At 36.7% G+C, this 23,736-nt stretch overlaps 1 protein-coding gene across 1 annotated transcript in view; it reads left to right on the forward strand.

Moving 5' to 3' along the window:
• Nucleotides 1–521: 521 nt before the first annotated feature.
• TMEM182 (transmembrane protein 182) overlaps nucleotides 522–23,736 on the forward strand; it is a 54,748-nt gene continuing 31,533 nt past the window's right edge. Inside the window, exons 1-3 of the mRNA XM_021680283.1 lie at nucleotides 522–653; nucleotides 891–990; nucleotides 2,590–2,688. Of these exons, the coding sequence (XP_021535958.1) occupies nucleotides 522–653; nucleotides 891–990; nucleotides 2,590–2,688 (331 nt within the window). The remainder of the gene's footprint in view (nucleotides 654–890; nucleotides 991–2,589; nucleotides 2,689–23,736) is intronic.

Here is a 23,736-nt window from a genome sequence, read left to right on the forward strand (position 1 = left end):
TATTTATCTGTCTTCAAAGAGAGTCTTATGTATCTGGCTTTGGGGTTGTAATGGTCATTCTAGACTAAGAGGAGCTTGTTCAGACACTTAAGACGTTGGGCCAGTACTGCCAATGACTTCATACCACTCCCATCTTCTTTCCACTTCTGTGGATTACCCAACAGCAATAATGGTCATTCTAGCCAGCTCCTGATACTCCTCTCTACAGTCAAGGGAAGGTCAGCTATTTTTTGATTCCCATGGGAGAGAGACAGCTCCTCAATCAGTATCCTAAAATAGCTGGCCGTTCTCAGCTGCTGGGCTGGAGTCCCTCCAGGGGAGAGCAAAGGGAACACAAATCCACCCACTGGGTGTAAGTGAGAAGCCACCACAACATGAGCTAGGAGAGGCTTCTCAAGAAGATCCTGCTTACTCAAAAAATCTTTCTTCTTCTTCTTCTTTTTTTTAAATTGAGAAGCTAGGTGTCTGCCATTTTTTTTTTAATTTCTTATTTTATTTAAAGAGAAACTAGTGACTTGAAAATGAGACTAAATATTGCCATCTTCTTTGGGGCTCTCTTCGGTGCTTTGGGGGTTTTACTCTTTTTGGTGGCTTTTGGATCAGATTATTGGCTTCTTGCAACTGAAGTGGGGAAGTGTTCAGGTGAACAGAATGTGCGTTTCTTCTTCCAAACACTGATGTATTTGGTAGGGATGAAGATAGCCTTATGTATCCTCTTGAAATCAGAGAATAGTAGTGGAGTGCCTATTTCTTCACAGAAGAAATAGGTAGAAAGCTACTGACCATTATTATTTGGGATAAAATACATTGCTTTAACATTTTCCTGGATGTGATAATTTAGGTATGTACTTTGTGTTGACAGCAAGTTACTTCATTTGTGTTCTGTGCAGATAGAGAACGTCACTTTCCACCATGAAGGATTCTTCTGGAGATGTTGGTTTAATGGGATTGCGGAAGAGAATGATTCCAGTATCTGGAAGTTCTGGTACAGTAAGTGCAATTTAGCTTTATTTTCCCCTTTGTCATTAAAATAAGAATGAACAGCTTCGATTCTTAACTGTAGAATCTTGATAGGACATCTTCAAAAGACTCATGAAGTGATTCTTTTTCAGTAAGTAGAAATGGCTATAGGAATAATTATTTTATTTTCTAACTTAAAGTAGGAGTCTGAATATTTATGGCAAAACTGAATTATATGCTGTTTTCTTGCTCTTATTTAAAATACACTAACAACAACAACAAAAATCCTTGATATTACCTATAATATTTTTCTCAAGTGTCTATTACTGCTGTGTTGCAAATAATTTTTTTCTTTTTTTTTGGCTATCAACCCTTGAAATCTCAAATTTAAAAATTTAGAAATAGAGATGTGTTATTTTATATTCATGGCTTTAAAGTTAAAAATTCTTTTCTTTTTTATAATGAAACTTAATTACCAGCAACAGTGGATGAAAGCTCACTCTCTTTGGGCTTTAACCATATTTGTAGGCAATATCAAGAAATGCCTGGCTTTTGATGTTTGCATTCTCTTATAGAAACTTGAAAGTTCTCTTTTGAAGTAGAATAACCTCTTAAAAATATGAGGCATTCTTTTCACTGTATTTCCTATATTATATTAATCTTTGAAAATCAATTCATTGAAAATCACTAGCTTTTATCTTATTGCATTCGACAATAAAAGAACTGCTTATTACCCTGAAGGTTATTGTAGGTTGAAATTATTAGTCTCCTTATCACATACTCCTGTGATATATCAAAATCTGGCATTTACTCATATAATAAAGAATATATAATAAAAATATGAGATCTTAGAAGACAAGCAAGCTGACAGCAAGTTGGCATGTGTGAAAGTAACCAAGTAATGATGAAATGAAATTTTGCAAGAAATAGTGGACAGGTTTCTCACAGTCATTTTGGGGAAGAGAAAAAGCATGCAATCTGCCAATAAAAAGTATTTAGACTTTGATAGAGTAAGTCAGACTGTGAAAGAGGAAGACTTTGCCAAGGACTTAGAGAAAGGAAGAATTTTACTCCTCCTTAAAAGGTACACAGTGAAATCTTCAAGTTTTCAAACAACATAAAAGTTTTTTCTTGTATTTTCTCCAAATACTAAAAATGCATTTGAATTATTAACTTGTATGACCTATCATTTCCAATTTGTTCCCTAAAAATAGAATATAGGATACTTTTTATATTAATCAGAACTGATCAAGGTTAAATCTAAGTTTATTAGATTTTTAAAACAATTACTTTTTGAATACTTAACTATGCACTAGGCATCATGTTAGAAACTGGAGGATATGGTTGTGAAAATAAATGAAGTGTAGTGCCTTTAATTTTAAGGTGATATTAGGGGCATTCTCTGCACTGAACTATGTAATGAGCTAGGTGTTTTGGATGAATCCACTTTCCAGGTCCCCTGAGCTGCTTGATGTTTTTCCCCTTCATTCAACAGTTCTTTGAACCTATTGATCTAACCTGCTGTTTGTTTAGCTTGTGTGATCCAGATCCCACATTTCTCTTCTGTTAGGAATGAGTCTTCACCTCATTCTCTCAATAATAACTACCTTTGTTTGGTCTCCTTTCTAGCCAATCAGCCACCATCCAAGAACTGCGCACATGCTTACCTGTCACCATATCCCTTCATGAGGGGAGAGCACAACTCAACTTCCTATGATTCTGCTATTAGTAAGTACCTCTGTCCATAGAATGCCTCTGAGAGGGACTTGTTTTTCTGAAAAAAATAATTTAACATGTATCATTTCAACATTTTCTCTGGTATCAATCTGTTATATATAAAATAATAGGATACCATTTTTAATACACCATTTATAATTCTGATTGAATATAATTTAGGTTTAAAAGTAAAACCATTGAGGGGCTCCTAGGTGGCTCAGTCATTAAGCGTCTGCCTTCGGCTCAGGGCATGATCTCAGGGTCCTGGGATCGAGCCCCGCATTGGGCTCCCTGCTCGGTGGGAAGCCTGCTTCTCCCTCTCCCACTCCCCTTGCTTGTGTTCCTGCTCTCGCTGTCTCTCTCTGTGTGTCAAATAAATAAATAAAATCTTTTAAAAAAAAAAAAGGAAAGCCATTTTAATTTACTTGCTACTTATAAAGATATTTTTTTACGTGTGTTTTCTGATGTGGAAATAATGATGTTTATTAGGAACAACTGCTTCTTATGGGTTTAACTGACCTGAAACTAGTCTTACAATGAAAAATAATTGTAATATACACCCTACCTTTACAACATTGTTTTTGCAGCTGTTGCACATACAAATATGATTATACTACTGTTTTCCTACAAAATGACTGAACTTTGTTATATGTGATAACTCATAGAAGAAGAATAGTCAAATATTATTAACCGAGAGTCATGATTACCTAGTTTCTTTTATATTTTCATACTGTTTGTTCTAGGGAAAGTACACAGACTTAGTTTGTACAGAAAATACATAATATATGCTTAAATCTAGTTTTATGGAAAGTATCTGAACTCAATGTGTCAGCTTTATTCTCAGCTGGTTTCATGAAGTTTTTAATAAAGGGTGTTTATCATAATCTTAACATTAAGAGTTGGTTCAGAATTTGCCAACGTCATAAACAGGGACAAAAATACTTGTTTTTTCAAAGATAATAGGTAATGTATTTAATGTTCTGAATAAACTTGTATTAGTCAGTATTCTCCAGAGAACCAGTAAGAGGTATACAGGTGGGGGTGGGGGTTGGGGAGTGAAAATGATTGATTTATTGGATTGATGGAGAGATTTTAAGGAATCGGCTTATGCATTGTGGAGGCTGGCAAGTCTACAATCTGTAGGACAAGCCTGCAGACTGGATCAGAGTTGCTATTGCAGTCTTGACTCTGAAGGCTGGAAACGCTGGTAGAATGTCTTCTTTAGGAAATCTCAGTCTTTGTTCTAAGGCCTTCAACTGATTGGATGAGGCCCACCCCCATTATGGGTAGTCTAACCAAATTAATGCATAAGATTAACCATCAAAAATCTTAACAAATCTTTACAGCATGCATAATTTTTTCATTTTTTTATAAAAATATGTATTTCTATACCTTATAATTTTAAGTTTGCTGAAGGATATAACATCTGCTTATATCACATGATTAACACATTTTATGGAGTGGATGTGGGGTCTGGATAGGAAAATAGGTGAGCTGACACACAGCCATGCCTGTGCATCAAAGTCGCTTGTGCTTCAAATGGCTATGGCTTTTGGCCTTGAGAATGTGCAGTGTGGATGCTCTTTCCCATTGAAAACTGCACAAGGCAGTTCCCATTTGTCAAAGCCCTTTGTATCCTGTGTGACATGGACCTTCTCACTGATAAGAGAAGAGATGGCATAGCAAAGAGTAGGAGAAATCATTTTGTATTACAAAAAGTTGCAAAAAAAGTATTCCCCTGACATTCTTATTTTTGTAAAATGGACTAAGAAATGGTACAGGGTTGACTTTCCACAGCATCAGGTATTTGCATAGATAATTAGGATTGTTGCTGATACTCATATGTTCAGGTCCTATGATGAGATAGGTATCGTGGACAATATATATTTTAAAATGAATCTACATATTTGAAAAGTCTGCACCTCAAGGAAATAGAAGAGAACCTGAAAAACAAGGTGACATGATCTAAACATAATAATTATGATGGAGATGGATAGTAAATGCATGTCACAAAAATTATACTGCAATTATGCTTAGAATTATTATGTAGCACTGCATATAATTACTGTGTCATTTTTTGGATCCGATGACAAAACCATATTCCAATTTTTTTTGTTTTAAATTATCAGACTCCTCTTTGGCTCACATATTGTAACTCCCTATTCACTTTAAGCAACTTTATCAAACACTTTAGCAAAAATAACTGAGACAGGAAGAAGTATGTCCTACAACAGAAATAGCATATACATATTTCATTTACCTTCATAATAATGTACAGTGATATCTAACATTGTATTGGGTGATTTTTTCTTATGGTTTCCTTTATCCAAGAGAAGGGCCATAGATATCGTTAGAAGAGTTTTACCTGATTGAAAGTGCATGTTTCCTAGTTAGTGAGGCCATCTAATCTTTACTAGACTCCATAGCCACTCTTTGGCTTCATGTAGCCTTATAATGATCAGGCATTATACATTTGCTAATTTATCTTGGCTAAATTCAAAGTATTGTTTGTAAAATCTGGTGCATTCCAGCCTGGCAAATAATTGGTAAAACGGCTTTGTATTCTCTTGAGTTTTTACAGTTGCAGTTAGCCAGTATTGAAATCAGTGAAAATAATATAGTGGTATTTAATTTTTCTGGAAAGACTATTTTGCAATCATTGGATGCTACTGATGAAATTATTCTATTTCATCACATGGAGACTGAGACTCAGAGAAACCACGTGGCACTGTTTTCACACAGCTGATCATTGGCAGAACTAATGCAAAGGCCCAAGTCTCTGGATTTTCTTTATTGATAATCTTATAAACTACAGTGAATGAAAAGGCAAATTTTAGTGTTTGCCATTAAATCTTTTTAAGTATAAGTCTTTTCATTGGATCTCAGCAAAAGAAAAATTCTAACATTATGTTGGCTTTTTCTACTTTTCTATCTGATCCTGATAAGGTCTAATTTAGTGTTTCCTTTATTTATTTTTGCCTCAAATACATATTCTAAAATTTGGTTATGCTCAAATCTAGTTATTTGAATGGTTGCCCAAGCCTAGAGAGGTTGTTAAAGTAGGATTGTGTACTTCGAAGTCCTTTAAACAATTCCATTACCTTTTGATATCTGTCAGAATTTAGATTTTCTGGTTTGTTTCATGATTAAACTCAATCACAGTTCGTGTATTCCGTATCATTTGGAATGATGTACAGAACATAGATTAATTTTCTAGATAATTGAGCCCCTGAGTGAATTAGTCATTTTGTTGGTGTCCCCATAGCCTTTGGCCACACCTATATAAAAGTGCTCATTTTAAGTAACTGTAATTGTTTACCTTAGTTTCTTTATTTGTTGGAACTCCCTAAAGGCACAGAATATATCTTACTCATATTTATATCCCAGAACCAGGACCTAGTATAGTGCATGGTACTTAGTAAATGCTTACATATCTCTATGGAATGACTTAGTGCAAAAACTCCTTGGCTTTCCTCTTAAGCAGAATATATTGAACATAATTTCTCCTTTTCTTGGTGAGTTGGAACAAACACACACATGACCTTCCTTGAGTTTCTCAGAATCAGTGTTTGCCCTCATTCTTTAGGGCCTTTGTACATGGCGTCCCTCCTCTCCAAATGCTTTTCCTTCTTCCCCCTTCTCCCTTCGTTAGAAGAGTTTTACCTGATTGAAAGTGCATGTTTCCTAGTTAGTGAGGCCATCTAATCTTTACTAGAGATTAGTAAATCTCCTCCCTTCATTTCTCTAACAAGCAGGCTCATCCTCCAAGCTAGTACATACTTCAGTTTTCTAAGGAAGACTTCCTTGCCAGCCCTCTGCTCCACTAGTACATGGGCTAGACCAGGTTCTCCTTTATCAAGACCATTTTTTTCTTTTTTTCTGAGTATGCTCCATGCCCAACGTGGGGCTAGAACTCACAACCCTGAGATCAAGAGTTGCATGCTGTACTGACTGAGCCATTCTTTAATTTGACTATCCATAGCACAGATTTTGTTTACTTGTGTAATTATGAATTTCCTTCCCAGTTCAACTCTAAGCTCCATGACAGTGATGTCTTGCGTGTTTGGCTCACTGGTGTACCCACTATAGACTGAGTGCTAAATGAATACTTTGGGAGAGCTTCCTTGTTACCCTATGTTGTGGTACTAATACTGATGCACTAAGGAACTGTTGGTGCGTGTAGGAATTTTTCAAACCTTTACTAAGTGGACTTAGATTACTCTTAAATTGTTTTTCATACTTTTAAAAATAATTCTTAGGTCTTCAACACTACTTTCACATGTCAGCAGTCCTTTGCTTTTATTGTCAATGTTTATTTATTTCGTATTATTTTCTGATCTTCTCTTTCTTCACCCTTAATGCAAAATTGTAGGGTAAAGCAGATTATGGAAGACTAGAACAGGAAGGAGGCAGGTAGGCACATTAGTCAGCCATGTGTTAGGTTGTAAGTGACAGAAAACTAATGAGCTAAAAAATAAGGGCAGTTTTCCTTCCACAGCAAGGTCAGAAGCAGTGGCCACAACGATGCCGTCAGGGCCCCAGGAGCTTTCAGGCTTTCTTCCCACCATCCTTGGGAGGTGCACAGTTGCCGCCATTCTCTTCCCTCTTCAGAAGAGCAGAGTGTCCCTAGAATTCTCCAGTAGATTTCTGCCAATGCTGTAGTCATCAAGACAGTGTCATGTGGCCACTGTAGGCTGGGACCTGGAGTTGCTGGCTCTCTAGTCAGAGGAGGAGAAGGGAGAAGGGCTGGGATTGAGTGCTGATCCCTTAAAAGATCAACAAGTCCTCAGAGTTTGAGGGCGGGGCAGCAAGGATGAAAAGGGAATAAAGGAAAGAGATGATATTTAAAGTGTTAATGTGTAGGAATGCCTGGGTGGCTCAGTTGGTTAAGCGGCTGCCTTTGGCTCAGGTCATGATCCCAGGGTCGTGGGATAGAGCCCTGCATCAGGGCTCCTTGCTCAGGGGGGAGCCTGCTTCTCCCTCTCCCTCTGCCTGCTGCTTCCCCTGCTTGTGCTCTTTCTCTCAAAGAAATAAATAAAATCTTTAAAAAAAATTTAAAAAAAGAGTTAATGTGTAAAACTTGGTAGCCAAACAAAAGAAAGCTGGAGGAATCAAGGATGATGAAGAAATTCCCTTTTGAAGAAGGCATAATTCTTCATAATTTAAACAATGTGCAAGAAAGTGTAAGATAATCACCTCCATCCCAATGATAAATACTATTTTAGGGTATTTCTTGCCAATCCTTTTATATGCATATTGTACATCGTTTTAATTATTATAAACATGTATCTTTTCTAAGTTAGCAGGCATTTCTCCACGTTTTTACCTAATGATTTCTTAAATTTTAAATATGTTAGTTGCTACCTCCACATTAAAACTAATCTTGTGAAAAAAATAAACGATAAAAAACTTTAAAAATAAAAATAATTTTAGGCATGTAACATGTTTCATAATTTGCATTAACTCTTTGGATTATATTTACAGAAGTGTGAATGGTGAATCAGAAGGTAGGAATAGGTTTTCTTTGTTGTATCATGCCATTGTACCACATTGCTTGCCAACCAGTAATGAACTGTGAATTATTTCAGTTAAGAACATTTGGTAAGGAGGACAGAAATATGAGCACTAGGAGGAGGGGGTGACATTTGAAAGTGGAGGATGGGGATTTAGTTTGGATTTCAACATTTTATAGTTGGGTTGATGCTAAAACACCATTGCGAAATAATTCAGCATGTAGCTTGCTGTGCAAAACTGACTTCCCTAAAAGACATTAATTAGAACAGCAGATACTGATGAGGAATTACAGAGGTGGTTTTTGATATCAGATATAATCTTTAAGAAAAAAGTCATAGAAAAGGAGGTGGTAAAATATCAATTATACTTAGGGGGAGAAGGAAAGAAGCAAAGACAGTCCACAAAGGCGAAAGAAAAAGAAGCCTTGAGAAGCAAGCTGATGAGCAGGCTGTCTGCTCAGTCAGAGGGTTTGGTGGTGGGGAGATTCTTGGGAAGGAGGTGGTAGCCCTCAGTGACAAATGCAGAGTGAGTGGGAATGAGAGGGGCACAAAGCAATTGGAAAGATGGGATAATGCAAGAGTTCTAGTGGCCACTGATGGCTGTACCCACCGAAGACTCAGCTACAGAGGCTTCTCTTTCTAAACCTAAACCCACATGCCCTGCTGGTTTGGCCTGAGACTTGTAGGCCCACTGCTCTGTACCCTACTCCTGCTTACTGCCTCTTCCTTTGATTAGACCTGAGGGCCCTGCCCTCTTTTCCTGGCAATGCCCTTCCTCCCCCAGGGAACCATTCTGTTTTCCTGCAGATTCTGTCTCCTGAGGATAGCCCTACCCCAGGCTTCCTCCTCCTTCTCCTCTCCCAAAAGGAGAGGTCAGAAAGCAGAAATGCTCATAAAGCGGGCAGAGCAACAGACTGATGGGGGTGTGAACCCTCATATGGGATGTTTAGGAAATGGGCAGCAAGGAAGTTGAGACCTTTGTGATTAGCCAGCACTTGAACTTGGAGTAGCTACCAAAAGAGCACAGGATTTACAGAGAACACAAAGTCCTTATAAAAACAATCACACACACACACACACACACACACACACACAAGGACACCATCTTGCTTTACTATAAAAGGCAAAATAAAATATAAATACCCTTATATTTGACAATTTTAAATAGCACAGAAATGAATTAGGATTTGAGTCTAAAGTTAACGTAAATACTTAAATAACTAAGAAGACATATCAACATGTCCTAGGTATCTAATTTCATTGGGATGACCTCCTGCTTCCTGATCAATAATGCTGGTGTAGCTGGGTCTTATTTACCAATTTTCTCATGTTCAAATATGGTGAATCTGGACGTTGTCTTAAATTTACCAAACTTCCTTCTGTTCTGCTTTAGTTGTATAGTAAAAAACCTACACTGCAAAATATGATGGAAAATACAGTTCCTTTTTTTTTTTGGTCATAAATGTCAAGTACCTAGATATTGAGAGATACCTTAACATCCCCTCAATATCCTACTATTCATTCAGACATTTGGGATTACACAGCCATGGCGACAGAAACAGTGTGATATTACAGGGTGCCCGCAGTTTCTGATTTCTGGCTAACTTTTTATCTGTTACCCAGGGAAGGCTCTATTGCATTCATGTTGGAGGGCACTCATAGGGCCGCTCACTCAGCCTTCCAAAGCTGTAGCTCATGAGGATACAGTTGGCTTTCCAGTTCCAGGGCCCAATATCAAGGCTGTAATTAAAAATCACTGTTTTAGAGGGTGTTATTTTGTGTTCCCTACAATTTATTCATGTGCATCTAAGGATTGATTGACAGCTTATGTAACATCCCTGCACTAATGGGGGAGATTACCTTCTGTAAACAAGACTGTGTGTTTGTGGCTTGGCTTCCCTTCACAGAGGACAGGCTCCAGACTCTACAGAGACTTCTGGTGATATCTCTTAAAATGTCAGTCACACTCAGAAGTAGAAATCTCCTCCAATCATAGAGAAACTCTTGGTGCCAGGCTATCTCAGCCTTAGCAGTATTGACATTTGGGGCCAGATAATTCTTTGTTGTGGAACTGTCTCGTGCATTGGAGGATGTTTAGCAGTACCCCTGGCCTTTACCCACTAGATGCCATTAGCACCCCCTCAGTTGTGCTAATCAAAAATGTCTCTTAACATAGCCAAATTTTCTGGGCTGGGTGGGCACAAAATCACCTCTGATGAGAACTACTGGGACACTCTAGATATGCATTGCTAACACTTCTGAGGACCCAAGCTCTTCTTCAGAATTATACTCATACTGTGTACATTCTGTGCCCAACTCCAAGTCTCCAGGGCTCAAAAGCACATAAATAATGGTTATTTCCTTCTTCCATGCAGAATATGCAGACAAAAAAAGGAGCAAGGAGCTGATCTGGGTCTCTCTCATCTTTATATATTACTGCTTCTGCTCCAAGTTGTGGGTCTGTTCTTAGGAAAGATATTTACTCAATCCAATGGAAAAAAAATGTCAAAGAACTACTGTATCCTGGGCACTGTCCTGGGTGCTTTAGTGTCAGCCCTAAATTCTTGCCCTTATGAAGCTTTCATTGTAGGGGGGGGGCGGATGATAGACAAAATAAGTCAGTCAAGTAGTTGGAGGGAAATAAAAGGGGATAGTGTGTGTGTGTGGAGGCAATCTCAATATTAAATAAGGTGACTACAGAGGTTATGAGTTTGCTAGCCCTGATTGAATGGGGCTGTGTCATCCAGCTAACTTGCCATGGTTCCTTGATCCCTGTTTTGAGGACTAGATGGATGCTGTACAGAGAGAACTTAGCACAGGGGCTGGCTTGTGGTAAGGGTTCTATGGGACTTACAAGCTGAACTTTCAGCCAGTATGTCTGTGTTCACTACCTGGAACCAGTGCTTCCTGGCTCTGGCTTCCTTACCGCCACAAAGCTCACTGTACTTGTTGGTAAAGGGGAGATTAGTATAGTATTAACTCACACAGTTGTTAAAATGAGGAGATAATAATACAAATGCTTAGCAGAGTAGTTGCCCTGTAGTTGGTGTTCAATAAATGTCAGCTATTTTTATGGCAATATACCAATTTAGAGCACTGGAAATAAGTCCTCATGAGGACATGTGAATTCATCGTAGCTTCTCCCCAGTGAAATGCTTCCTGCTCTCTGAAGTGTGTACGTGTGTGTGTATGTGTGTGTGCAGTCACATCAAGCACTTGATAGATTTTCTAGTAAAGAATAAGGACTTCAAAAGTAGTGTTCATTATCATTATCATTATCATGATCACCATCATCCTGGTACAAGATAGTTAATATTAACATCTGTATCAGCCAAGCTTTGCCACTGTTTATCTAGTAATTTTGATTAAAATTCATTCAACAGATATTTATTGAGCACATACTATGTACCAGGCACTGTTCTGGGTTCTGGGGAGCAGCAGGGTACAAAACAGATGGAAATCTGTGTCCCTGTAGGGCTGACATTCTGGAGAGGGGAGACACATAAGGTAAGATAAAATAAGTCAATTATATAGCATATTGGAAGATGACAGTGCCCTGGAAAAACAAAACATGGAAAGAGGCTGGAGACAAGGGGCTGACAGAAGTGAGGGTAATAAGAACTCTGTAATGTGGTCAGAGGGAAGCTTGGCTCTGAGAAAATGATATGGAGTGGAGACTTGTAGAAAGTGAGGGAGTGAGCCATGTGATGTCCAGAAGAGTGTTCAAGGTAGAGGGAACATGAGATGTAAAGTCCAGAGGCTAGAACATGCCTGATGTGTGCAAAGAACACAAAAGTAGTCAGCAAAGCAGGAAGAGATGGAGGGAGTAGAGTAGAGGAGATGGTGAGGGAGGTGGAGGGTGTAGGGGGAGGTTGGGCCAGTGTAAGGACCTTGGCTCATGTTCTGAATGAGAGGAAAAGGGGGTTAATGAATGGTTTTGACCTGATTTGTGTTATAAAAGAATTTCTCCAGTTATTGTATTGTTAATGGACTGGGGAAAGTCAAATGTGGAATCAGGTGGACCAGTTAGGAGGTTTGCTATATTCCAGATGGCTAACACAAAGATATTAGGAAATAAAGATTTGTCTGAATCTGGCACGGTCCTTTTAAAATTATTTAACAACCAGTAAGGAAATCTATTAAGTGGACAATACCAGTAACACAACACAACAAAACAAAACTCTTAGTCCAGACTGCTATGTACCTTAAAATATCAGTTTTCCCTTTTTGTAGTTTTTTTTTTTAAAGATTATTTATTTATTTATTTAACAGAGAGAGACACAGCGAGAGAGGGAACACAGACAGGGGGAGTGGGAGAGGGAGAAGCAGGCTTCCCGCGGAGCGGGGAGCCCGATGCGGGGCTCGATCCCAGGACCCTGGGATCATGACCTGACCTGAAGGCAGATGCTTAATGACTGATCCACCCAGATGCCCCCTTTTCATAGTTTTTAAAAAGTATTTCATTGTAGAAATTTCCAAACATTTACAATAACTATCAACATATTTTCTAGTATATGTGCTGCCAAAGTGAGCACAATAATTATCAACACATTTTCTAATCAAATGATTATTACTGTGAATTTTGAAAGTTCTTTATATATTCTAGATGAGTCTTTTACTGAATGTGTGTTTTCCAAACATTTCTTCCCAATCTGTACCTTATCTTTTCATCACCTTAACAAGGTCTTTCACAGAGTAAAAGTTGCAAATTTGATGAAGTTCAATTTATGGAGTTTTTCTTTTATGGATCATACTTCTGGTGTCATATATGAGAACTTTTTACCAAGCCCCAGGTTCTGAAGATTTTCACCTCTTTTCTTCTAAAAGTTTTTAGTTTTATGTTTTACATTTGAATCTATGATCCAGTTTGAGTTACTTTTGTGTAAGGTGTATGATTTACAATTTTTCAAATGTGTGTTCCACTGCTTTAGCACCATTTGTTGGAAAGACTGTCTTTCCCTCATTGAATTGCCTTTGTACACATGTTCAAATATAATTGGTTATACTTGTGTGGGACTATTTCTGGACTATGTGTCCAGTTCTGTTGATCTATATGTCTGTCTCTCTGCCATTGCCACACCATCCTGATTACTTTAGCTATATCTTGAAGTTAGAGTGGGAATGATTCATCGTACTAGGTTCTTTTTCAAAATTATTTTAGCTATTCTAGATCCTTTGCATTTCATTATGAAATTTAGGATAGTTTTTTCTTTATCTATGAAAAAATCTTTCTTGGATGTTAGAATTGCCTATATCAACTTGGGAAGAATTAATTTTATTATGTTGTGTCTTTATTATGTTGAGTCATCCAATCTGTGAATGCAATATATCTTTCCCTCTATTTAGATCTTCTTTAATTTCTTTCACCAGCATTTTATAGTTTTCAGCTTACAAATCCTGAATGTGCACTATTAGATTTACATCTAAGTATTTCAATTTTTTGAGCAATTATAACTGCTAATGTATTTTAAATTGTGGTTTCTATGTGTTTATTGATAATAGAAATCTAATTGATTTTTTAATGTTTACATTGTATTCTGAGACCTTCTTTGCTGAATTTACTTAGTAGTTTTAGGAGGTTTTGTTTTGTTTTATTTTTTATTTTTTGTAGATTATTTGGGATTTTCTACATAAAGAGTCATGTCGTTGGCATATATGGACAGTCTTATTTCTTCCTTGCTTTTTTATATGCCTTTTATTTCCTTTTCTTGCCTTATTGCATAGACTGTAACTTCCAGTATCATGGTGAATAGCAGCAGTGAGAGCAGACAGTCTTGCCTCATTTCTAGTCTTCAGGAGAAACAATTCAGTATTTTTCCCTTAAGTATGATGTTCCTATAGATTTTTTTGTGCAGATGTTCTTTATTAACTTGAGGATGTTCCCCTCTACTCCTTATTTCCTGAGAGTTTTTTGTCATAAATGGGTGTTGAATTTTGTTAAATGTTTTCTTCTGCATCAATTGATATGATCACAATACTATTCTTCTTTATCATATTAATATCATATATTACATTTATTGGTTTTCAAATACTGAACCAGCCTCTTGTCATAGGAATAAACCCCATATGTTCATGATAAATAATTCTTTTTATACATTGCTGAATTCTATGTTAATATTTTATTAAGGATTTTTGCATCTGTATTTATGAAGGATATTGGTCTGTAGTTTTTTTTACTGCTTATCTAGGTTAAGTATCTGTAATAATGATTTCATAAAGTAAATTAGGAAGTGTCTTCTCTTTTTCTGTATTCAAGAAGAGATTGTGGAGAATTGGTGTTAATTCTCTTTAAATGTGTATGTTTGATAGAATTTACTAATGAAATCATCTGGGTCAGGAGATTTAACTTTCAGGGAATTTAAAATTATAAATTCAATTTCCTCAATAGTTACAGGGCTATTCAGATTATGTATTTAACAAGTGATTTGATAGTTTGTGTTTTTCTAGGAATTGGTTCATTTCATCTAAGTTGTAAAATTTACATGTATAGTTCAAAATATTCCCTTTTTATTTTTTATGTATGCAGTATCTATGGTGATGTCCCATGTTTCATTCCTGATATTGGAAATTTGTGTCTTATTTTTATTTTGTCAGTATTGTTAGAAGATTGTTAATTTTGTTGAACTTTTCAAAGTCCTGCTTTTTTTTCATTTTTTTTTCTATTAGTATTCTGTTTTAAATTTCATTGACCTATGCCCTTTTTTAAAAAAATTTTTTTATTGTTATGTTAATCCCCATACATTACATCATTAGTTTTAGATGTAGTGTTCCATGATTCATTGTTTGTGCATAACACCCAGTGCTCCATGCAGAACGTGCCCTCCTCAATACCCACCACCAGGCTAACCCATCCTCCCACCCCCCTCCCCTCTAGAACCCTCAGTTTGTTTTTCAGAGTCCATCGTCTCTCATGGTTCGTCTACCCCTCCGATTTCCCTCCCTTCATTCTTCCCCTCCTGCTACCTTCTTCTTTTTTTTTTTTTTTTTCCTTAACATATATTGCATTATTTGTTTCAGAGGTACAGATCTGAGATTCAACAGTCTCGCACAATTCACAACACTTACCAGAGCACATACCCTCCCCAGTGTCTATCACCCAGTCACCCCATCCCTCCCACCCCACACCCCACTCCAGCAACCCTCAGTTTGTTTCCTGAGATTAAGAATTCCTCATATCAGTGAGGTCATATGATACATGTCTTTCTCTGTTTGACTTATTTCGCTCAGCATAATACCCTCCAGTTCCATCCACGTCGTTGCAAATGGCAAGATCTCATTCCTTTTGATGGCTGCATGATATTCCATTGTATATATATACCACATCTTCTTTATCCATTCATCTGTCGATGGACATCTTGGCTCTTTCCACAGTTTGGCTATTGTGGACATTGCTGCTATAAACATCGGGGTGCATGTACCCTTTCGGATCCCTACTTTTGTATCTTTGGGGTAGATACCCAGTAGTGTAATTGCTGGATCATCTGGTAGCTCTATTTTCAACTTTTTGAGGAACCTCCATACTGTTTTCCAGAGTTGGCCTATGCCCTTTCTTATTTCCTTCTTTATTATTGCTTTAGATTTGTCTTGCTCTTCTTTTTATACTTTCGTGAGATGAAAGATTAGACTATTGATATTTTATCCTCTTTTTTAATATAAGCACTTATGGGTATAGATTTCACTCTCAGCACTGCTTTTGCTGTTTCCCACACTTTTTTTTTTTAAAGATTTATTGTTTCATTTTGCGGGGGGAGGGAGGAGCAGAGGGAAAAGGAGAGAGAAACTTAAGCATACTCCTCACTGAGCATGGAGCCTGATGTGGGGATTGATCTCACCACCCTGAGATCATGACTTGAGCAGAAACCAAGAGTTGGATGCTTAACAGACTGTACCACCCAGGTGCCACTGCTTCCCACACTTTTGATACGTTTTATTTTTATTTTCATTCAACTCAGTGTGTTGTTTAATTTCTCTTGAGACTGATTGTTTGACTCATAGATTATTTAGAAGTGTATTGTTTAGTTTCCAAGAATTTGAAGATTTTCCTTCAATCTTTCTGTTATTAATATTTAGTTTGATTCCCTTGTGATCAAAGACCATACTCTGTACATTTAAATTCTTTTAAATTTAATAAGGTTTGTGACCTAGGATATGGCCTATTTTTCTGTGTATTCCATGACATTTGAAAAAATGTATTGTTGTTGAATGGAATGTGCTGTGAAAGTCAGAGGCTATTGGTTGGTGGCATTATTGAGTTCTTCTGTATTCTGGCTGATTTCTTGTCTAGGTGTTCTAATAATTGGTGAGAGGGGATATAGATGTCCCCAGCTATAATTGTAGGTTTATCTGCTTCTCTTTTCATTTCTATCAGTTTTTGCTTCACATATTTTGCTGCTTTTTGTCAGTTGCATGCACATTTAACGTTGTTATGTCTTTTTGGTAGAATCATCCTTTTATCATTATTTAATGTTGCCAGTAATTTTCTTTATTCTAAAATCTATTTTATCTAATATTAATATGGCCACTCCTTCATTCTTTGAATTGATATTTATGTGGTATATATTTTTTCACTTTTTTATTTTCAATATTTCTCAATTATTATATTTGAAGTGAGTTAAAGAGAGCATATAGTTGCAAGATTTTTTTTAATCAAGTCTGCTAAGCTATCTCTTTTCTATTTAAAGACAATTTTTTAGAGCAATTTTAGATTCACAGCAAAATTGAGAGACAGTACAGAGATTTTTTTATATACCCACTGTTCCAACACATGCAGGCTGTCCCTATTATCAACATCCCCCACGAGAGTGGTATATTTGTTTCAACTGATGAAGCTACATTGACACCTCATAATTACCAAAAGTCCATAACTTACCTTAGGGCTTACTCTTGACATTGTATGTTTTATGGGTTTAGACAAATGTATAATGACAGGTATTGTATGCATCATTACATTATCATAGAACATAATTTCACTGCCCTAAAAATCCTCTGTGCTGGGGTACCTGGGTGGCTCAGTCAGTTAAGCATCTGCCTTGGGCTCAGTTCATGATCTCAGGGTCCTGGGATCGAGCCCCACATCAGGCTCTCTGCTCAGCAGGGAGTCTACTTCTCCCTCTGTCTCTTGCCCCCTCTCATGCTTGCTCTCTCTTTCTCAAATAAATAAATAAAATCTTTAAAAAAAATCCTCTGTGCTCTGCCTTTTCACCTCTGCTGCACCCCAACACCTGGCAACCACTGATCTTTTTACTGTCTTCATGGTTTTACCTTTTCTAGAATGTCATATTGTAGGAATCATACAGCATGCTGCCTTTTCAGATTGGTTTCTTTCACTTAGTAATACGCATTTAAATTTTTTTCCATGTCTTTTCGTGGCCTGGTAGTTCACTTCTTGTTAGCACTGAATAATATTCCATTGGTTGGTTGTACCACAGTTTATTTATCCATTTACATATTGAAGGACAATTTGGTTGCTTCCAGGTTTGAGCCATTATGAGTAAAGCTGCTATAATCATCTGCGTTCAGGTTTTTATGTGGACACAACTTTTCAAATCCTTTGGGTGAATACCAAGGAGGATGATTGCTGGATAGAATGGCAAGGGTTTCTTTCATTTTATAAAATACTGCTAAACCCTCCTGCACAGTGGCTGAACCATTTTGCATTCTCACTAGTGTTAAGATTTCTTACTGCTCTAATCCTCTAGAATTTAATGTTGTCAATGTTCTGGACTTTGGCAATTTTAATAGGTGTGTAGTGGTATCTCATTGCTTTAATTTGCACATCCCTGATCCCAAATAATGTGTTGCATCTTTTCATAAGTTTATTTGCCATCCTTATATCTTCTTTGTTTCTGTTAAGATCTTTGTCTACTTTTTAATTGGATTTTTTTGTCTTCTTATTTTTAAGAGTTCTTTATATATTAATCACAGTCCTTTATTGGATGTGTCTTTTGCAAATATTTTCTCCCACTCTGTGACTTATCTTCTCATTCTCTTAACATTTTTTTGTGAAAGAATTTTTAATTTTAATGAAGTTGAGTTTATCAATTATTTGGATTGTGCCTTTGTGTTGTATCTAAAAAGTCATCGCTATACCTAAGGACATCTAGGGTTTCTCCTATATTATCTTCCAGGAGTTTTATAGTTTTAGTGTTTTACTTTTAGGTATATGATCCATTCTGAGTTAATTTTCATGAAAGGTGTAAGTTCTGTATCTATATTCATTTTATTGCATGCAGATGTCCAGTTGTTTCAGTAGCATTTTCCTTGCTCTGTTTTATAGTCTTTGCTCCTTTGTCAAAGATCAGTTGGCTATATTTATATGCATCTGTTTCTGGGCTGTATATTATGTTCCATTGATCTATATATGTCAATTATTTTGTCAGTATCACACTGTCTTGGTTACTATAGCTTCATAGTAAATCTTGAAGTCAAATAGTGTCAGTCCTCCAAACTTGCTCTGCTTCAATATTGCGCTGGCTATTCTGGGTCTTTTGCCTCTCTATATAAACTTTAGAATCAGTTTCTTGATATCCACTGAATAATTTGCTGGGATTTTTATTGGGATTGCATAGAATCTATAGATCAAGTTAGGAAGAAGTGACATCTTGACTATACTGAGTCTTCCTACCAATGAACATGGAACATCTCTCCATTTATTTTGTACTTTGATTTTGTTCATCAGCATTTTTTGGTTTTCCTCATATAGATCTTGTACATATTTTGTTCAATTTATATCTAACTATTTAATTTTAGAGGTGTTAACATAAATGGTGTTTTGGTTTTAATTTCAAATTTTATTTGTTCATTACTGGTATATAAGAAATCAGTTGACTTTTTGTACGAAACTTCCTATAACCTTGCTATTATTAGTACCTGAGGTTTTTTTTTTTTTTTAGAATCTTTTAGATTTTCTATATAGATGATCATGTCATCAATGAACAATGATAGTTTTCTTTCTTCCTTCCCAATCTATATACCTTTTATTTTATTTTCTATTCTCATTGCATTAGCAAGGACTTCTAGTGTGATGTTGGAAAGGAGTGGTGAGAGGGGACATCCTTGAGTATTAGTGGAATAGCAAGTTTCTCACTATTAAACATTAGCTGTAGGATTTTTGTACATATGCGTTATCAATTTAAGGAATTTCCCCTCTATTCCTAGTTTCTTTTTTTTTTTTTAAGATTTTATTTATTTTTGAGAGAGAGAGAGAGCATGAGTCGGGGGGGAGGGGCAGAGAGAGTAGACTCCCCGCTGAGCAGGGAGCCCGATGTGGGACTCAATCCCAGGACCCTGGGATCATGACCTGAGCTGAAGGCAGATGCTTAACTGACTGAGCCACGCAAGGTGCCCTATTCCTAGTTTCTTGAGATTGTCTTTTTTTTTTTTAATCATGAATTGGTATTGGATTTTGTCAAATGCTTTTTTCTGCATCTATTGATATGATCATGTGATTTTTTTCTTTATTAACTTGCTGATGTGATGGATTTTATTAATTGCTTTTTTAAATGTTGAATCAGCCTTGCATATCTAGAATAAATCCCACTGGATCATGGTGCATAATTCTTTATACACATTGTTGGATTCAATTAGCTAATATTTTGTTGATGATTTTTGCATCTGTGTTCATGAGAGATATTGGTCTTTAGTTTTCTTGTCTGATTTTGGTGTTAGAGTAATGTCGGTCTCTTAGAATGATTTTGGAGGTATTACCTCTGTTTCTATCCTCTGAGATATTGTAGAGAATTGTTAGAATTTTTCCTTAAGTATTTGGTAGAATTCATCAGTGAACCCATCTGGGCCTGGTGCTTTCTGTTTAGGAAGATTATTAATTGTAAATACCATTTCTTTAATAGATACTGGCCTTTATTCTTTGAGTTTTGGCAGATTGTGTCTTTCAAGGAATTAGTCCATTTCATCAACATTATCAAATTTGTAGGCATAGAATATTTCATAGTATTCCTTTATTATCCCAGTTTTGGCTGCTTATTGATTTTTTTATTGCAGTATATTTGACATACAATGTTATATTAATTTCAGGTGTACAACTTAGTGATTCAATATTATGGAGTGATCACCATGATAAATCTAGCTATCTTTTATTGCCCTTTTAATATACATGCAAAAATGTAGTGATGTTCCCTCTTTCATTTCTGATATTAGTAATTTGTGTCCTCTTTTTTTTTCCTTAGATAGCTTGGTTAGAGGCTTATCAATTTTGTTGATCATTTCAAAGACAATCTTTTGGTTTTGTTGATTTTCTGTTTTCAAATTCATTGATTTTTATTCTAATTCATATTATTTCTTTGCTTCTGCTTCCTTTGGATTTAATTCACTCAACATTTTTCTAGTTTCTTAAGGTTAAACTCAGGTAATTGATGTTAGACATTTCTTCTTTTCTAATATATGCATTTAGTAAATTTACCATTAGACACTGCTTTTCCTGGATTCCACATATTTTGGTAAGTTGTGTTTTCATTTCATTTAGTTTAAAATATTTTAAATTTCTCCTGAGATTTCTTCTTTGATCCCTGTGTTCTTTAAAAGTGTGTTTTTAAATCTCCACGTATTTTGGGATTTTCCAGTTATCTTTCTGTTATTGATTTCTAATTTAACTCTGTTGTTGTCTGAAAGCAGACATTGTTTGATCCCTATTTTAAATTTGTTGAAGTGTACTTTATGGTCCCGAATGTGGTCTATATTAGTGACTGTTCCATATGAGCTTGAGAAAACTGTGTATTCTGCTGTTGTTTGGTGAAGTAGTCTGTAGATAGATGTCAATTATATCCAGTTAATTGATGGTGTTGCTGAGCCCAGATATGACCTTACTGATTTTCTACCTGCTGGATCTATCCATTTCTTATAGAGAGGAGTTAAAGTCTCCAACTGTAATAGTGGAGTTTTTCTCTTTTCAGTTCTATCAGTTTCTGCCTCAAGTAGTTTTACACTCTCTTGTTAGGCACATATACATTAAGGCAAAGCTGTCCTTTAATTAGTGTATTTATAGTATTTGTATTTAATGCCATTATTGATATGTTAGGGATTAACCCTGCCATTTAAATGTTTATTTTCTCTTTGTTCTATTTTTTATTTCTGTTTTCTTTTTCCTGCCTTACTATGGGCCGCTTGAATTTTCTTAGAATTCCAATCCATTTTGATTTGTCTTTAGTGTTTTTGAATATATCTCCTTTTTCTACTTCATTCCACTTTCCAGACCATCCATTGAGTTTTTATTTTTGGCTATTATATATTTTCATTCTTAAAAATTTCTTTTGGCTCTTCTATTTCTTTGCCAAGATTTTTTTTCTCTTCAATTTAATTCAAGCATGTCCATATTTCTCTTTGGGACATTTTTATCATGGCTCATTAAAAATCTTTGTTAGCTAATATTAACTCTGTTGGCATCTACTGAGTGATCTTTTAAAAAAAATTTATTTTATATAAAAATCAATTAATTAACATGCAGTGTATTATTAGTTTCAGAGGTAGAGTTTAGTGATTCATCAGTTGCATATCACACCCAGTCCTCATTACATCAAGTTCTTAATGCCTGTCACCCATCCCCCCACCCACCTCCCCTCCAGCAACCCTCAGTTTCTTTCCTATAGTTAAGGGTCTCTTATGGTTTGTCTCCCTCTCTGATTTTATCTTATATTTTTTCCCCTCCATTCCCCTATGTTCATCTGTTCTGTTTCTTAAATTCCACATATGAGTGAAATCATAGGATAGTTGTCTTTCTCTGATTGACTTATTTCACTTAGCATAATACCCTCTAGCTCCATCCACATCATTGCAAATGGTTAAGATTTCATTTTTTTTTGATGACTGAGTAATATTCTATTTTGTGTGTGTGTGTGTATACACACCACATTTTCTTTATCCATTCATTTGTCAATGGACCTCTGGCTATTGTGGACATTGCTGCTATAAACATTGGGGTGCAGGTGCCCCTTCGAATCACTATGTTTGTATCCTTTGGATAAATACCTAGTGGTGCCATTGCTGGATCTACTGAGTGATCTTCTTCATTGAAGTTGAGATTTTCCTGGTTCTCAGTATGACTAGTCATTTGTTTTTCAATTAAAATCTGAAATTTGGGGTTATTGTGTTATGACACTCTGGATCTTCTGTTTTGGTTGGCTTTTTCACACTGCTTCTGCAGGAGAAGGTGTGGGTACTGCCTCAATAAAAATCAGGTAGGAGTGGATTTCCAGGTTCCCCACTTAGTATGTGTTGACATGAGGAGAGGCTGTGGTCCTGCTGGGCAGCAGTGAGAGTTCTGGCTTTACACTATGCTTCCATCGATGTAATCCTGGCCAGAAGGGGTAGGATTGAATCATTACAGCCTCTTCCATGACTTCCACTGACATGAGGAGTATGCAGGGGGGTTCTCCTTACTACTGGGTGTTGGTTTAGGTCCTGACTCTCTACTAGGCCTCCTCTGATAGCACTGTAGGTGGAAGAAATGTCTCATTTTTACCTTAGAGGGGTGAAAGTCCAGGCTCCACACATGGTCTCTCCTGTCACTGTTATTGGTCACCTCATTATCCTTGCAAAGATGAAAGTTCTGATTACTTTTTTAGCCTTTTCCAACACATCCTTCATCCTTGTGTGTATGTGTTTGTGTGTGTGTGTGTGTGTGTGTGTGTGTGTGTTTGTAAGGGGGGAGGGCTTGGGGCACCTTGTTATAGCCTGCCAAGGGTCAAATTCTGGACTCCCTTCTTGGTCCTTGCTGATGAGAGTAGAGTTGAGAGCAAAAGTCTTACTCTGTGGTGTTTTACTAGTGTAGTAGTGCATATTTCCTAAAAGTTTCTAGGCAGCCCCTCACCTTGTCCTTTAGATGAACCATTGTTTTGGGGGCTTTTCTTATCTGTGATTGTTGTCATTTCCAGGTTACTGGCTTTTCCAGCTCCATGGACGCCACAGGATGGGGGCTGAATGGTACCATCTGGTGGTGATGAAAGTCTTACCTCCCTTTCTTCCCAGACAGCACCCAGCATGGGTGCTGGAGTGGTCCATGGAGTCTGGTGAATGGAATCTAGGCTCCTCACTCGGACTTTGTTGAACTCTTCTGTGGTGTTTGTCTAAAAGTTTTCTGTCATGATGGACTGTTCCTTTCCTGGCACTTTGTCTAGATTGACCTGTGTTTGTTGCCATTTTCTGGTTATTTAATCTCTAGCATCAAGTATAAGATGAATGAGGCAAAAAGAAAACTCAGGGGACTCTCCACTGTGCCATTACTTGGGCTCCAAGCTCCCTAGTTGGTCTGCCTCTTCTATTTATCTTTCCGAAGCTGCTTCTGTTTGTTTCATAGATAATCTCCAGAGATTTTAGTTGTGTTTGAAGAAAGCAGAAGTTCACTGAATCTGATTATATACTGAAGGAAAAACTGACCAGATTTGCTAATGGATTGGGTGTGGGGTGTGATGGGAAAGAGCAAGGTCAATGGTGACCCTTTTTTGTCTTTACAAACTGGAGGGATGCTGCTGCTATTATTAGAGATGCAGAAGGCTGAGGTAGAGCTGGTTTTTAAGAGGAAGATTTGGTGGGTTTT

Source organism: Neomonachus schauinslandi, chromosome 10 (genome assembly GCF_002201575.2).
Source record: "Neomonachus schauinslandi chromosome 10, ASM220157v2, whole genome shotgun sequence".
In the NCBI taxonomy this organism is placed as follows: Eukaryota; Metazoa; Chordata; class Mammalia; order Carnivora; family Phocidae; genus Neomonachus; species Neomonachus schauinslandi.